Source organism: Microcaecilia unicolor, chromosome 11 (genome assembly GCF_901765095.1).
Source record: "Microcaecilia unicolor chromosome 11, aMicUni1.1, whole genome shotgun sequence".
Taxonomy (NCBI): domain Eukaryota; kingdom Metazoa; phylum Chordata; class Amphibia; order Gymnophiona; family Siphonopidae; genus Microcaecilia; species Microcaecilia unicolor.
Genome location: NC_044041.1, coordinates 35,768,589 through 35,785,168, shown reverse-complemented (window position 1 = coordinate 35,785,168; position 16,580 = coordinate 35,768,589). Strand labels below are relative to the sequence as shown.

At 44.0% G+C, this 16,580-nt stretch overlaps 1 protein-coding gene across 1 annotated transcript in view; it reads right to left on the bottom strand.

Moving 5' to 3' along the window:
• P2RX4 (purinergic receptor P2X 4) overlaps window positions 1-16,580 on the bottom strand; it is a 60,955-nt gene that overhangs the window by 22,071 nt on the left and 22,304 nt on the right. Inside the window, exons 5-7 of the mRNA XM_030219463.1 lie at window positions 9,023-9,122; window positions 977-1,057; window positions 719-860 (exon numbers count right to left, since the gene is read on the bottom strand). Coding sequence (XP_030075323.1) covers window positions 719-860; window positions 977-1,057; window positions 9,023-9,122 — 323 coding nt within the window. The remainder of the gene's footprint in view (window positions 1-718; window positions 861-976; window positions 1,058-9,022; window positions 9,123-16,580) is intronic.

The following is a 16,580-nucleotide window of genomic DNA, read 5'->3' as shown; positions in this document are numbered from 1 at the left end:
TCTCTGGTTTCAGTGGCCAAAATTTGCTGCTCGATTTAGGCCGAACCTTCTAGGGCCCAGCCTCTATATGGAACACGCCCCACTCTCTCCCCCCCCCCCCCCCATGCACAATATGAACCCCCCCCCCTTGGGCACTCCCATAGGGCCCCCCCTTACGCACAGTATGAGCTCCCTCTTTTGGGCTCTCCCACCTCCCACAGGGCCCATCCCCGGGCCTAGTGCTCCTCCCCTGGTGGTCTAGTGGGTAGTTGGGGGGAGGAGTAATCCGTAATCACACTTTCCTGTACCAGTTCCAACCTCAAAATGGCTGTCACGACCTCCAGTGGCAATCTCATAAGACTGCTGCTAGAGATCACAGCAGCCATTTTGGCAGAGAGGATATGGGCAGGAGTGACTGGGTATTGTTCCTGTTTTCACTATCTACTAGACCACCAGGGGATGACAGCCCAGACTAAATATTTTTGGTTCCAGCCGAAAATTTAACAGTGTTTTCGGCCAAAACCAAAACTCGGTTGGCCTATAATTTGCAGCGTCTCTTCCGTTATTGATGGGCTGGACCACCTGAGGATTATTCTTTTTCCTTTTTATTTTCTAATTCTCAGATCCATTTTCCAGCAACATGTTGTCAAATTGTTAAATTATTTTGAAAAAAAATAATACACTCCCATCCTTCCTTCACCCCATCCCTTCCCACAGGTGCTTGAATACCAGGCCTGACCGTCACAGCCATGTCTTGGAAATCCTGACCAGCCTCGCTCACGATACTGCCAAGTCGGAAAATGGGACAGAAGGGATCAGTAAAACGATTGTACACACACTGCTTCAAGTACGCTGTGCTGACGTTGGAGAGGATGTTTCGCCTGAAGAGGAGGGACAGAACAGGGGACCGCAGTTACCAGACATCACAAGTGTCGGAGCACATTACGTCAAATGCAAGACAGTAGAGCATGACGACTGTCAGCTTGCTGATACTTACTTACTGAAGTTGAACTTTGGATACCAGATGTTGTTTTTTATCAAAACAGTAAAGTTTTCAGCATCTTTCAGAAAAGCAGGCCTGAAAGAAAGAAAAAGTGTCCGGTTACACACTAAAACACAAAACCCTCTCCACAGAGCTTCATTAATCTGAGAACAGCAGCCAAGAATTCCCAAATGGCAGAGATAAAGAACAAGATTTTGGGGGAGAGGAGGGTGATGAAGTGGAAAATCCCATTTATTTTTTATCTTTCACTTGCTCATCTTCCAATGTGGTATATATCATTCAGTGTAAAAAATGTAACGAAGGATGCTATATTGGAGAAACAGGCCAGATGCTTAACACAAGGTTCAATTTACATAGACATCACATGAACAATACTGGTGCCAGTAGGGCTCCCACACCTGTTGGTCAACATTTTACAGGACCAGGACACTGTACCAGTGACATCACAGTGAGAATCCTGAAAGGTAACTTTAAAACCATACAAGAACATAAGACCTTTGAAGTCAGAATGACTGAATATTTTAACACCCAACAGAAAGGACTTAACAAGGACCTGGGGTTCCTAGCCCATTATAAACCATAAAGCTGTATGTCTCTGTTGATCACCCCATCCCTCACCTATCCACACCCATCCTGTTAGAATATCAATGATATGCTTTGATGTCCCCATGCATACCTCCTACCCACCCCCATCCTCTCACCCTGTCAGACTGTCATAGTAATGCTTGAATGTTTTCACTTATATACACTGTCAGCTAGCACATTTGCTTATTTCCGATCTGACGAAGTAGGGCAACCTTCGAAAGCTAATCAAGAAATGTATTAAGTTATGTCCAATAAAAAAGGTATCATCTTATTTTCTTTTCCATGTTTTATTTTGTTTGATTTCTACTGATAACAGTGGTTTCAGAAATCCTACTTCATAGCACCTGTATCAGCAGCATTATCATTTCTCGGGGAGTCTGAAGACATTTATTAGACCTCACCTCTTTCATGCCCTGTGAAGTAGCACAAATGTGTTGCTTTGACAAAACTGAAGGAAAAAAAAATTCCAAAGCCTGACCCTGTGTGTTTGTGTATAAGGCTCTAACACACCTGACTTAAGCCAATCCTGTTTACATCCTGCACCATCTCAAGCTTCTCTCCTTGTGCACATTAACTAGGGAAACCTCATTCCTCTATGAAACCCAGGGTAGAAATCCGAAGTTTCCATCCTGTGGTACAAGCGAGGTTTCACTTTTAATTTAAAAACTCTCATTAATGTAGGCGAGAATTTTGAAAAGGGTTTGGGTGCCCAACTTTGGAAGCTAGAAGTCTATCAACTCCTCTGGAAATTGAATAGGGCTGAGCTCCTAAATTTAGGCTTTTAAATTTCACTAGCTGCCAGTCTGGTTTTGCCCAGCTTAGGGCCACTAGACAGATAAACACTTGGGGCAGCAGCAGGGACTTTTTCTTTTCTGTCTGTCCTATTAATTGCCATTTTTCTTTCATTCTTTTTTTGTAGCCTATACCCCGCCTTGTACATTTATTCATTTAGGCAGTATTAGCAAATACTTAACAAAACAATGGAGCAACATCATTAGAAGGGGAGACTTGCCAGCAGACTGCTTCACCTGAGGGACCCTGCCCCACCCTCCAAACAGCCATGGCTACCAGCTGGCTCGACGCAACCAACGCACATGGAAAGCTGTAGCGGTCATCAACAATCCCTCACGTTAAATCAGCAGCAGTACCAGAAAGAGAACCAAATGCCAGGTAGGACTGCTGAGGAATCCTGGTGTTACCCTTGCATCTTTTTTCTGTTTAGTTCTTTATGAAAATACGACAAGCAGCGTCGTTTATTCAACTTGATAAACCACCTGTCCTAAAAAATCAGACCAGTAGATACGCCCAGGCTGTAGCTGGGGGATATTTAGGTCTGCAATTCTCAGACAACTCATAACTACAACCCCACAGGAGAGGTAACAGGAGACTACTCTATATTGTAAATCAGTGGAGATGAATAATTTATTGCTATTTCAGAGTTGCCATCCCTTTAAACTGAAGTTTAATCTTCCGATAGGCCAATTACTACACCTACCAATGGAACAGACAAGGTGAAGACTTTAAACCTGAGTCTGAATTATTGAAAGAACATTTTCTAGCATAAGGATATCCTTCGAAAGCAGTGAGTCAAGCACATTTGAGAGCACATTTTGCACAAAGGGATTTGATACTTGCAGAACGTCAGTCAAATAAGGAAGAGACTAATGTGTATTAACTTTTTTATTTATCGGTGGTGTATAAATTTGTACAACATATGAGGTCCCATTTCCTATTTTTATTTATTTTCCTATTATAGATTATAAAACCAGGTAAAACTTTGGAGGAAAATATTTTAAGTCATCATTATGGTGGAAGGACAGATGATGATATGCAATTATCTGTCCACTGGGCTTGTGGTCGTTGCCAATGGGGGCCCCGATTGGGTAGAACCAAGGATGCAGCGTAAGATAATATCTCATACAGATACTACTTGTGCTAGTAACAATGTACTTTTATATGATATTGCCCCTGTAATCTCATTTATGTTGGAAGAAGCAGTCGCCCTATAAAAATAAGTCTTAATGAACATAATGACTAAGAATGTACAAGCTCCTTTGGTCCAACATTGGTTGGATAAGGGTCATCAGGTGCATGGTATTCAATGGAGGATATTAGATCAGGTAATAGTAGGGTGGGGGAAGGGGGGTGGTTATACCAAGAAAATGTTAAACTCTAAAGAGCAACCCTGGATTTTTCAGTTAGGTACTGTACATCCAGATGTTTTAAAATACAGAAAGAGTGGATGACTTTGGTTTAGCTTGAAGGTTCTGCCCACTGGCTTCTTTGAGTTAAAAGGGCAAAAAGAATGCCGTGGCCATCTTGGAAGGATTGTTAGTTACCAGTCAGGATGGCGTAGTCGGCATGTTGTGGTAATAGAATTTTTTTCAATTGTTTTAATGTAATGGTTAGAGATTACTTAGCATTATAATAATGATGCTTTCTTTTTCCAGGGGATGTTCCTTGATACAGCCTTGTGATGAACCATGTTGGGACAGACCGAAGGTCCATCAAGCCCAGTATCCCGATTCCAACAGTGGCCAATCTAGGTCACAAGTACCTGGCAAGATCCCAAAACAGTACAATATATTTTATGCTGCTTATCCTAGTAATAAGCAGTGGACTTTCCCCAAGTCTATCTTAATAATGGCTTATGGACTTTTCTTTGAAGATATCCAAACCTTTTTTAAACTCCTCTAAGCTAACCGCTTTTACCATGTCCTCCGGCAATGAATTCCAGAGTTACTTACACGTTGAATGAAGAAATATTTTCTCCAATTTGTTTTAAATTTACTACTTTGTAGCTTCATTGTGTGCCCCCTAGTCCTAGTATTTTTGGAAAGAGTAAACAAGCGATCTACTTCTACATGTTCCAATCTACTCATTATTTTATACACCTCTATCATCTCCCCTCAGTCGTCTTTTCTCCAACCTGAAGAGCCCTAGCCACTTCAGCCTTTCCTCAAAGTCATCCCATCCCCTTTATCATTTTCATCACCCTTCTCTGTATCTTTTCTAATTCTACTATATCTTTTTTCAGATGCGGTGGCCAGAATTGCAGACAGTATTCAAGGTGCAGTCACACCATGGAGCGATACAAAAGCATTACAACTGTCTCATTTTTGTTTTCCATTCGTTTCCTAATAATACCTAATTCTCTATTTGCTTTCTTCACCACCGCCACCGCACACTGATCAGAGGGTTTCAACATATTGTCAATGATGACACCTAGATCCTTTTCCTGGTCAGCAACTCCTAACGTGGAACCTTGCATCACACAGCTATAGTTCGGGTTCCTCTTTCCCACATGCATTACTTTGTACTTGTTCATATTGGAGGAGTAGCCTAGCGGTTAGTGCAGTGGACTTTGATACTGGGGAACTGGGTTTGATTCCCACTACAGCTCCTTATGATTCTGGGCAAGTCACTTAACCCTCCATTGCCCCAGGTACAAATATGTATTTGTATACACTATCCTGCTTATAATCGAACGAGAAAAACGCCCAAGTTCCGACCTAAATCGGGAGATGGACGTTCATCTCACAAAAACGAATAAAGCGGTATAATCGAAAGCCGATTTTTGGACGTTTTCAACTGCACTCCGTCGCGGATGCGGACAAAGTTGATGGGGGCGTGTCAGAGGTGTGGCGAAGGCGGAACTGGGGCGTGGTTATCTGCCGAACAAAGATGGGCGCATTTCACTGATAATGGGAAAAAAGTATGCGTTTTTAGCTAGAATTTAGGACACTTTTCCTGGACCCTGTTTTTTCACGAATAAGGCCCCAAAAAGTGCCCTAAATGACCAGATGACCACTGGAGGGAATCGGGGATGACCTCCCCTGACTCCCCCAGTGGTCACTAACCCCCTCCCACCACAAAAAAATGATGTGTCACACATTTTTATTTTCACCCTCAAATGTCATACCCAGCTCCCTGGCAGCAGTATGCAGGTCACTGGAGGAGTTGTTAGGGGGTGCAGTGGACTTCAGGCAGGTGGACCCAGGCCCATCCCCCCTACCTGTTACAATTGTGCTGCTTAATGCTTATTAGTCGTCCAACCCCCCCCAAACCCACTGTACCCATATGTAGGTGCCCCCCTTCACCCCTTAGGGCTATAGTAATGGTGTAGACTTGTGGGCAGTGGGTTTTGAGGGGGATTTGGGGGGCTCAACACACAAGGGAAGGGTGCTATGCACCTGGGAGCTCTTTTACCTGTTTTTTTTGTTTTGTAAAAGTGCCCCCTAGGGTGCCCGGTTGATGTCCTGGCATGTGAGGGGGACCAGTGCACTATGAATCCTGGCCCCTCCCACGAATAAATGTCTTGGATTTATTCGTTTTTGAGCTGGGCGCTTTCATTTTCTATTATCGCTGAAAAACAAAAACGCCCAGCTCACACATTGTTGAATAAAACATGGGCGTCTATTTTTTCCCAAAATACGGTTCGGTCCGCCCCTTCACGGACCCGTTCTCGGAGATAAACGCCCATGGAGATAGGCGTTTTCGTTCAATTATGCCCCTCTATGTAAACTGCTTTGAATGTTGTTGAAAAACCACAGAAAGGCGGTATATCAAGTCCCATTTCCCTTTCATCTGCCATATGGATTCCCAGTCTTGTAAGGTCCTCTTGCAACTTTTCACATTCCTCTTTTGATTTAACAACTTTGAAAAAAACTTTGTGCTGTCAGCAAATTTAATTACCTCACTAGTTATTCCCATATCTAGATCATTTATTAATATGTTAAAAAGCAGACCCCTGAGGAACCCTAATATCAACCCTTTTCCATTGAGAATACTGACCATTTAACCCTACTCTCTGTTTTCTAATCTTTTAACCAGTTTTTAATCCACAATAGGACACTACCTCCTATCCCATGACTCTCCAATTTCCTCTGGAGTCTTTCATGAGGTACTTTGTCAAACGCCTTCTGAAAATCCTGATACACAATATCAACCGGCTCACCTTTATCCACATGTTTGTTCACCTCATCAAAGAAATGTAGTAGATTGAAGAGGCAAGATTTCCCTTCACTAAACCCATGTTGACTTTGTCTCATTAATCCATGTTTATATATATGCTCTGAAAAGTTTGCTCTTTATAATAATCTCCACCACTGTGCCCGGCACCTACACAGACTCACTAGTCTGTAATTTCCCGGATCACCTCTGGAACCCTTTTAAAAAAAATCGGTGTTACATTGGCTTTTTCAACACTTAAAGATGAGTATTTATTTTGTTAGAATTTTTCAATAGTTCTATAATTTAAGCTCTTGAAAATAAAATATCTAATAGACGTTTTGATATTGCACTAATGGGTTAGATGCTATTGGAGATGGGCATGGATGGGTGAAGTTTCTGTCCCTGTGCAACTCTCTATTCTACAGCGTGGGAACTCTGTCTCAGCTACCTACATCTAGTAATCAGAGTGGGCAAACCATTAGACAAAAGCGGGCAATCGCCTAGGGCAGCAGCTTCTGGGGGAGCAGCAATGAGAAGTTGCAGGCAGAGCAAAACAGGTTCAACACAGCTATACAAACTCTAGAAATCATCACCAGGTACTTTTATTTCCTTCAGGAAGAAAGGACAATCCTTAAACAGAAAGAAAAAAGTGAGACACCCCTATGTATAAGTTCAAAAACACCAAAGTAGGGACATAAAACAGCCAGGGCCGTGCCAAGGGTCTGTGGTGCCCCCCCTGCAGGAGATCAGTTGGCGCCCCCCCCCCCCCCCGCAGACAAACAGTTGGTGCGCGCGCGCCCCTCCTCCCCCCCCGTGAAAATGATCGCTGCCCTCCCGCTCCCATATCCCAACTGCCCGCCCTCTTCTCCCCCCCCCCCCCACAAGATCCCTTTTAAATTTACCTCCGTCCGGCAGCGAAGGCGCGCCGCAGCGTCAGTGAAGGAGGCGGCGCTCCCGTCTCTACTAGTCTTCCCTTCGCTCAATGTCCCGCCTTCTTCTGACGTCAGAAGAAGGCGGAACACTGAGCGAAGGGAACACTAGTAGAGACGTCGGGAGTGCCGCCTCCTTCACTGACACTGCGCCTTCGGAGGTAAATTTCAAAGGGATCTTGTTGGGGGGGGAGAAGAGAGCGGGCAGTTGGGACGCGGGAGGGCGAGGTAAGCATGGCGTGGCAGGGCGCCCCCCCAGAGGTCTGCGCTCTCCTGCCGTGTTTGCCTCGCTTACCGTGTTGGCACGGCCCTGCAAACAGCCTTCCAAAACAAACCCAAAAAAGAAACTCCAAAAGTAAATACAAAAGTCAACCTTTATTCCAACATCAAGCTAAACCAGGATTCAACATGGAGCCACGTTCTGGCGTGAAATGCCTGCCTGAGGAGTCAAAGCTTCTTGGTCACGCCTCTGTAAATGCACTGAAAATGCCAACAGGTATTACAGCAAGAAGGAGAAATGTGTGTGGACATTGGTTCCACTGGTTCTCTTCAAAGACCCTGTGCAGAGCTCAGCTTCCTCCACAGCCCTTGCAGCAGGGCTCTGTGTCCAGTCCTGGTTTAACTTGATGGTCAATAAAGGTTGACTTATGTTTACATTTGGAGCCTCCTCTGACATCCCTTCAATTTTGTTTTTGTTACATTTGTACCCCGCGCTTTCCCACTCATGGCAGGCTCAATGCGGCTTACATGGGGCAATGGAGGGTTAAGTGACTTGCCCAGAGTCACAAGGAGCTGCCTGTGCCTGAAGTGGGAATCAAACTCAGTTCCTCAGGAGCAAAGTCCACCACCCTAACCACTAGGCCACTCCTCCACTGTTGCTACTATTTGAGCTATTCCACTAGCAACATTCCATGTAGAAGTCGGCCCTTGCAGATCACCAATGTGGCCGCACAGGCTTCTGCTTCTGTGAGTCTTGACGTCAGACTCACAGAAACAGAAGCCTGCGCAGCCTTCTACATGGAATATTGCTAGTGGAATAGCAACATTCCATGTAGAATCTCCAATAGTAGCAACATTCCATGTAGAATCTCCAATAGTATCCATTTTATTTTTGTTACATTTGTACCCCGTGCTTTCCCACTCATGGCAGGCTCAATGCGGCTTACATGGGGGCAATGGAGGGTTAAGTGACTTGCCCAGAGTCACAAGGAGCTGCCTGTGCCTGAAGTGGGAATTGAACTCAGTTCCTCAGTTCCCCAGGACCAGAGTCCACCACCCTAACCACTAGGCCACTCCTCCACTCCTATGTTCAAATAGACCATTTAACCTTGTAAATGTTTTTTATTTTTTTTTAAATTGCCTTCATTATTGATATATTTACCAAACAAAATAGTTTTCTGGGAAGGGTGGTGTTCATATGATCACGTTTGCTAAGTTTAATTACCAAAATCTTGGAGGGGGTGAAAAGGATCTAAAAGTTAACTGGAGAGGCAAGACTGAAAACTCACTTACGGTACCTAAAACCCCTGCTAGTAACACTATATGAATTATTAGGTTGCAGAAAAGAACGCACTTAGGAACAGCGGTGTCATTTTCCACAGGACACCAGGCAAAGACTTGGCAGGTCTTCTCAGAGCTGTTATCAAATGCTACACATTTTCCTGTCTGGAATCCTAAGGAGATGTGAACAAGAAAGGATATAAAATGTTAAAAACAAAACAGGACCCCCATATAAAACTCAAGTAAAAAAAAACAAAAAGTGAAAACAACAAAAAAATCCACCACAAAACAGGCCACACAACACGCCGTCTGATAACTGTAATGTGACATTGCCCAAGTTACAGTGACGTACCAAGGGGGGGGGGGGTGGGGGCGGTCCGCCCCGGGTGCCGCGCACCTGTCGGCTCTTCGTTTTCATGCTCCCTCTGCCCCGGAACAGGTTACTTCCTGTTCCGGGGCAGAGGGAGAATGAAAACGAAGAGCCGGCAGGCACACGGCAGCTCCCCCCCCCCCAGTGGCGTGCACCCGAGGGGGGGGGGTGTCGCACTGTTCCGGGGGGCGGGGCGCATCGGCGATCCGTCCCGGGTGTCAGCCCCCCTAGGAACACCACTGCCAAGTTAACATGAGCCCCTTACCTGTGTCTTTCACTCCCCAAGCAATTCAGTTCCTAGACTTACCAATTTCATTGTCACCCATCCTGCCCCCTCCTCCTCAGAACCCAGTGTAGGATTCCCAGCGTAAGGATGAACTAAACGATTCTTGTCCTATTCTTACTGGAAAGGAACACACATACACTCCCCAGGACATCCTCACAAATATGCCAAAGTAACACTTGAACACCTAAAATATAAATAGGTTTTATTTTATGCATCTACACTACTCGTTACTGTGAACATTTTTTTGGGGGGGGGAACAGCAGCATATAAATGTCAGATATTACTAATACATAAAATGAAGATCCAGGATCTGCCGAGCATCTCTGCTGGCACTAAACCCTCCGCTCTTGAGAGCTTTAATCCTCTCTATACCCACTCCCCTTAACCCAGGTTTTCCCAGCTAGGATTTTGATGTGCAGTGACATTTTAGAAATTATTTTCAAATCGGAATCGAGACGTCCAGGTCAGGCCCAAAGTACAGCCTGTTCTAAAACAGGTACAGAAATGGTTATTTACGGGCTGGTTACAAGCAGCATGAACATTCGTTTAAAAAAAAGTCTTAAGTATTAACGGGTAAAAACACATCCGAACATAAACCAAACATGAACTCCAAGCGGTCCACCTCTGTTCGCTTGCTCTCTTACACCCACGTATATGATCATGTTACTCCTCCTCCTAATTCATCATCACCAGCTCCCTGTTCCCCAAAGTATCCAGTACGAGTTCTTGACATTAACTTACAAAACACTCCACTCTGGGAATCCATAGTCTTTCCTCCCTTATAGGCCTACTCATACCCTTCGCTCAATGTCTGAACATTGTCTGTTAAAGATTAGAATCAACCCGATACTTCACATGTTTAAAAATTGTTCCATCCTTATGGAACTCTCTTCCACTGGACGTTAAAACAGAGTACTCCTGAAGACGCACCTTTTTATCCAAGCTTTCGGCTAGACCATGTGGGGCTGGTGTCTGGGGAGTTGCCTGCTGCTCTGAGAATAAAGAAGTACTTTTTTACTTACTTTTTTTTCCCATCTGTTCCATTATTGTCCCTTTCCTTTTTTATCATTTTAGGGGTCCTTTGAATGATAAGATGCCCATTATATTCCTATGGGCTTCTTATTTAGCATGCACTAAGAGGGTCTTTCACTAAGACGCACTCACGTTTTTGGCGCAAGCTACAACTGTGGGCACGCTAAACATTAGAGACGCCAATGCATTCCTATGGACGTCTGTAACGTTTATCGCACCCACAATTTTACCACGTGTCAAAAACATGAGCGTGCCTTAGTAAAAGACGCCCTAAATCTGTTAACACACCTTAGTAAAAGGACCCCTTCATTTGTTAACCGTTTGAATCTAGTCCCGAAATACGGTACATCAAGTCCTGGAAAAAAAAAAAAACTTTTTTTTTCTTGATGTATCCTTTGTCAGTGTGGCTTTTTTTTTGGGGGGGGGGGCATCAAGCACAGGGGATTAAGGAGGAGACCGCCCCTAATCCCTGTAATAGAGTGCCGTTCAACGGCAACACTTTTCCAAAATCTAGATTTTCTAGGTGGCAGGTGCAATGCAAACATTGTTCTGTTAGGACATTCATTCTCCTCCTGAAATGGGGAAAAATGTTCATTTTTTAGGCCCACCCTAGTCAAGTTTCTTCAATATCTACTATCCCGCCTACAGGAGGAACCATCAAGGCGGCTTACGTTCTACATTAAACATAAATTAGCAAAAAAAGGACAAATTTTTTAAAGACAAGACTTGAGACAATGGGAGAGGGGAGTAGAGTTACAATTTAGATAGCAAAGATGGAAAGGTTAAAACAGAAGGTATATGCCTTTGTATTCACAGTCACAGCGGAACCCACAAAGTCCCAGAAAGAGAAAAAAAACTTAATGAATAGAAAATGAATCCTAAAAAGAAAAGTTTTAAACTCAGTTTTAAATGTATTAAAAAAAATGACATTGCCATAAATGTACTTTGCAGCGAATTCCGGCGTTCTGGAGCTTGAACTGAGAAAACACTGTGTCTGGTACATTCATGGTTTACTTCTCTATAAGTAGGAACATTTGGGTGGGGGGGGGCGGTGTCACGTGATGACCTACTTCCTAAACAGGCGCCTTGTGTCTGCTCTCCTCTCTCACCCCCTAGAAATCTGCAATATTCACCTTGCCGAACTAACGTTACTATTCTATGCTGCATTAAAAGTGCTTCTCATACGGTCTAGCTTTCCGCACAGGGGCTTAGTTCAAGATTGGCAGGCGGAGATTGGTGGAATGCCGATCAAAACGCCCAAGACTGCAGAAAGCGCGCATGCCTCAAGTTGGCGGCAGACTCGATGGGGTCTCCCTTCGCTGGGCCTGCTCCGGTTGTGGAGCTCTAGGAGGCAGCGATTAAAGAGATAACTCAACGTGTGTCGGGAATCCTTGATGACCGATTGGCAAAGCTTCATGCAGTGATAGAAGATATTAAAAGTAGTGTGGATGCCAGACTCAATGGGGTCTCCCTTCGCTGGGCCTGCTCCGGTTGTGGAGCTCTAGGAGGCGGCGATTGTGTCGGGAATCCTTGATGACCGACTGGCAAAGCTTCATGCGGTGATAGAAGATGTTAAAAGTAGTGTGGATGCCTAGGCGAGCCATCTGCATCAAGTGGAGGACCGGATTTCCTGCCAGAAGGATCACACGCAGGACGTTGCCGGCCAGGTCTTGGAGTTGGAAAAACGCTGGAAGCCCTCGAGAACCCGATAGAAGATCAAGAGAACCGGGGACGACGCAACATCCGCCTAATCAGGGTGCCCCCGTCGGTGAAGGATAAAGATCTGTGGGATTTGGTGGAACTTTGGCTGCCCCAAGAACTGGGCCTGGAGCTGGATGGGTCATGCCTGAAAGTGGAGCGAGTACACTGCATTGGTGTCTTCAAAGAGGATTGGATTAAGCCCAGGCTAGTCACTGTCCGAATCTTCAACTTTGCGGAGAAGGCCCAGTTAACGTCACGCTACAAAGCTAAGTGGACGAGATCTTACAAAGGAATATTACGATGGTGATGTACTACTCCTCATGCTTTCTTAGATCTGCTCAACAATTTTGTATGTTAGTGGTGTGTTACTGGTATCCAATGAGCATTTATCAAATGAGGTGTAAAAAAATTTTTAAGACCATTTATAATCTTAATGGCTGTATTTTGAACAATTTGTAACCGTTGACGATCCTTAACGCAAAGAGCCATATATAAAGAGTTGCAGTACAGCTGTAACCAATGAGTGCGTAAGAATATTCAATGCCGAGGGATAAATCAAGGACTAAAAAGATCTAATCAGCCTAAGCCTATAAAATGAGCACTGTACGACTCCTGAAATCTGTAAAATGAAAGGTTATCATCTAAAATTGGACTCCAAGAAGCCAAGTGGACTGCACCAAGGGGACAATATCATCTAGGAGTATAAGAAAGGGAAGAACAGTTTGACCCTGATTAGAAAAAAGAATGTTTAGACTTATGAGGGTTTGGAACTAATTTGTTTATATGAAACCAAATAGTAATACAGTACGCTGAAGTTTTGCATTTAGTTCTTATATGTCATTTTGTTGTAAGGATTCCAGTGTTGCAAAAATTTGGATATCGTTAGCACATACAAATGCTGTGAGACCTAAACTTTGTATTAATGTTAATAAGGAAGCCATAAAAATATTGAAGAGAGTAGGGAAAGTATTAAACCTTGGGTATGGTGTACAGCGCTGCGTATGCCTTGTAGCGCTATAGAAATGATAAATAGTAGTAGGGTACTCCCGACTGAATTGTAAGAGAGTTAAAAATACTGTCATTTGACAAATATGCCTTGGCCATGCCCCCCTTCCATCCACATGCCCTTCAGCTTTAGGCATGTAAAGTTCTGATCTTAGAAAAGCCTAACAAAATGTTTAAGTACATAAGAACATAAGAATAGCCAAACTGGGTCAGACCAATGATCCATTTAGTCCAGTATCCTCTTTCCAACAGTGGCCAATCCAGGTCAGTACCTGGAAGAAACCCAAATAGTAGCAACATTCCATGTTACCAATCCCAGGGTAAGCAGTGGCTTCCCCATGTCTATGGACTTTTCCTCCAGGAACTTGTCCAAACTTTAAGCCCAGATACACTAACCACTGATACCACATCCTCCAAAGAGTTCCAGAGCTTAACTATTCTGTGAGTGAAAAAGTATTTCCTCCTATTTTGTTTTAAAAGTATTCCCATGTAACTTCCATTGAGTGTCCCCTAGTCTTTGTACTGTACTCTTTTTTTGAAAGAGTAAAAAAATTGATTCACTTCTACTCGTTCTACACCACTCAGGATTTTGTAGGCCTCAATTATATCTCCCCTCAGCCATCTCTTTTCCAAGCTGAAGAGCCCTAACCTCTTTAGCCTTTCCTCATATAAGAGGAAATCCATCCCGTTTATCATTTTGGTTGTTTTTCTTTGAACCTTTTCTAATTCTGCTATATCTTTTTTGAGACGTGGTGACCAGAATTTGACTCAATATTTAAGGTGAGGTCACACCATGGAGTGATAGAGAGGCATTATAGAATTCTTGGTCTTATTTACCAATCTCTTTCCTAATAATCCCTAGTATCCCGTTTGCTTTTTTGGCCACCACTGCACACTGGGCAAAAGATTTCAGAGTATTGTCAACAATGACACCTAGATCTTTTTCTTGGGTGCTGACTCCCAAGGTGGACCCTAGCATCAGGTATCTATGTTTCAGATTATTCTTCCAAATGTGCATCACTTTGTATTTGTCCACATTCAATTTCATCTGCAATTTGGATGACCAGTTTTCCAGTTTCCTAAGGTCTTCCTGCAATTTTTCACAGGCCACATGTGTTTTGACAACTTTAAATTTGCAGATGAGAAAAAAATAGTCAATCACCTCACTTGTTGTCCCATTTTCCAGATCATTTATAAATATATGTTAAATAGCACCAGTCCCAGTATAGATCCCTGCGGCATTCCACTATTCTCCACTGAGAAAAATGGCCAATTAACCCTGCCCTCTGTTTTCTGTTCAATAACCAATTCCTAATCCACAATAGAACATTGCCTCCTATCTCATGATTCTTTAAATTTTCTGAGGAGTCTCTCATGAGAAATACCTTTATTTATTTAATACCTTTCAAATATATGATACAGACGTTCAAATATTTGAAAGGTATTATTCTGCAAACAAACCTTTTCCCGGAGACGGGAAGGCGGTAGAACTAGAGGACATGAAATGAGGTTCAAGGGGGGCAGACTCAAGAAAAATGTCAGGAAGTATTTTTTTCACGGAGAGAGTGGTGGATACTTGGAATGCCCTCCCGCGGAAGGTGGTAGAGATGTAAACAGTAACAGAATTCAAAAATGCATGGGATAAACAAAGGAATTCTGTTCAGAAGGAATGGATCCTCAGAAGTTTAGCAAAGACTGGGTGGCAGCTCCGGTGGTTGGGAGGCGGGGCTAGTGCTGGGCAGACTTCTACGGTCTGTGCTCTGAAAATGGCACATACAAATCAAGGTCAGGTATACATATAAAGTAGCACATATGAGTTTATCTTGCTGGGCAGACTGGATGGACCGTTCAGGTCTTTCTCTGTTGTCACCTACTATGTTACTAGTGGGCTTATTTTCAAAAGAGAAGGACGCCCATCTTTCGACATAAATCGGAAGATGGACGTCCTTCTCAGAGAAATGTACAAATCGGTATAATCGAAAGCCGATTTTGGATGTCCCCAACTGCACTCCATCGCAGGGACGGTCAAAGTTCAAGGGAACGAGTCAGAGGTGTAGCGAGGGCAGGACTTGGGCGTGCCTAGCACTTGGATGTCCTTGACCCATAATCGAAAAAAAGAAGGACATCCCTGACGAGCAGTTGGATGTTTTCACACGGACCTGTTTTTCTTACAACTAAGGCACAAAAAGGTGCCCGAAATGACCAGATGACCACCGGAGAATATCGGGGATGACCTCCTGTTACTCCCCCAGTGGTCACTAACCTCCTCCAACTCTCAAAAAACATCTGTAAAAATAAATCGTGCCAGCCTCTATGCCAGCCTCAGATGTCATACTAAGTTCTGTGACAGCAGTATGCAGGTCCCTGGAGCACTTTGTGGGTGCAGTGCACTTCAGGCAGGCGGACCCAGCACTATTCCCCCCCCCCCCCCACCACCTGTTACGTTTGTGGAGGAAATAGCGAGCCCTGGAAAACCCACCACAAACCCATTGTACCCACATATAGGTGCCCCCCTTCACCCGTAAGGGCTATAATAGTGGTGTACAGTTGAGGGGAGTGGGTTTTGGGGGGCTCAGCACACAAGGTAAGGGTGCTATGTACCTAGGAGCAATTTATGAAGTCCACTGCAGTGCCCCCTAGGGTGCCCGTTTGGTGTCCTGGCATGTCAGGGGGACCAGTGCACTACAAATGCTGGCTCCTCCCACGACCAAATGGCTTGCATTTGGTCGTTTCTGAGATGGATGTCCTTAGTTTTGAAAATCGCCAAAAATCAGAAACGTCCATGTCTAGGGACATCCAAATTTAAGGATTTGGACGTCCCTGACGGTATTTTCAAAACGAAAGATGGACGTCCATCTTGTTTCGAAAATACAGGTTTGCCCGCCCCTGGATTGGGACGTTTTGCAAAGACGTCCAAATCGAAACTTGGGCATCCCTTTCGAAAATGCCCCTCCACGTGGAACTCTGTCAAAAGCTTTCTGACAATTTATGCACTACTAAAATGCAAATGGCGCTTCGAAATTAAGCACTTTTGTATCTTGGCATGGTAGCAGCCTATCACAAGATTTTATTTTATTTTAAATTTCTTATATACTGCCTGTAAGCCCAAAACCGATTAAAGTGTTTTCCAATCAAGTACAGTAGGTATTTTGATGCACTTGGAGGGCTCTTTCTACAAAGACGAGCTACCGAATAGCAGCGAGCTGAAAGGAAAAAAAAGCCCATTCAATTCCCTTG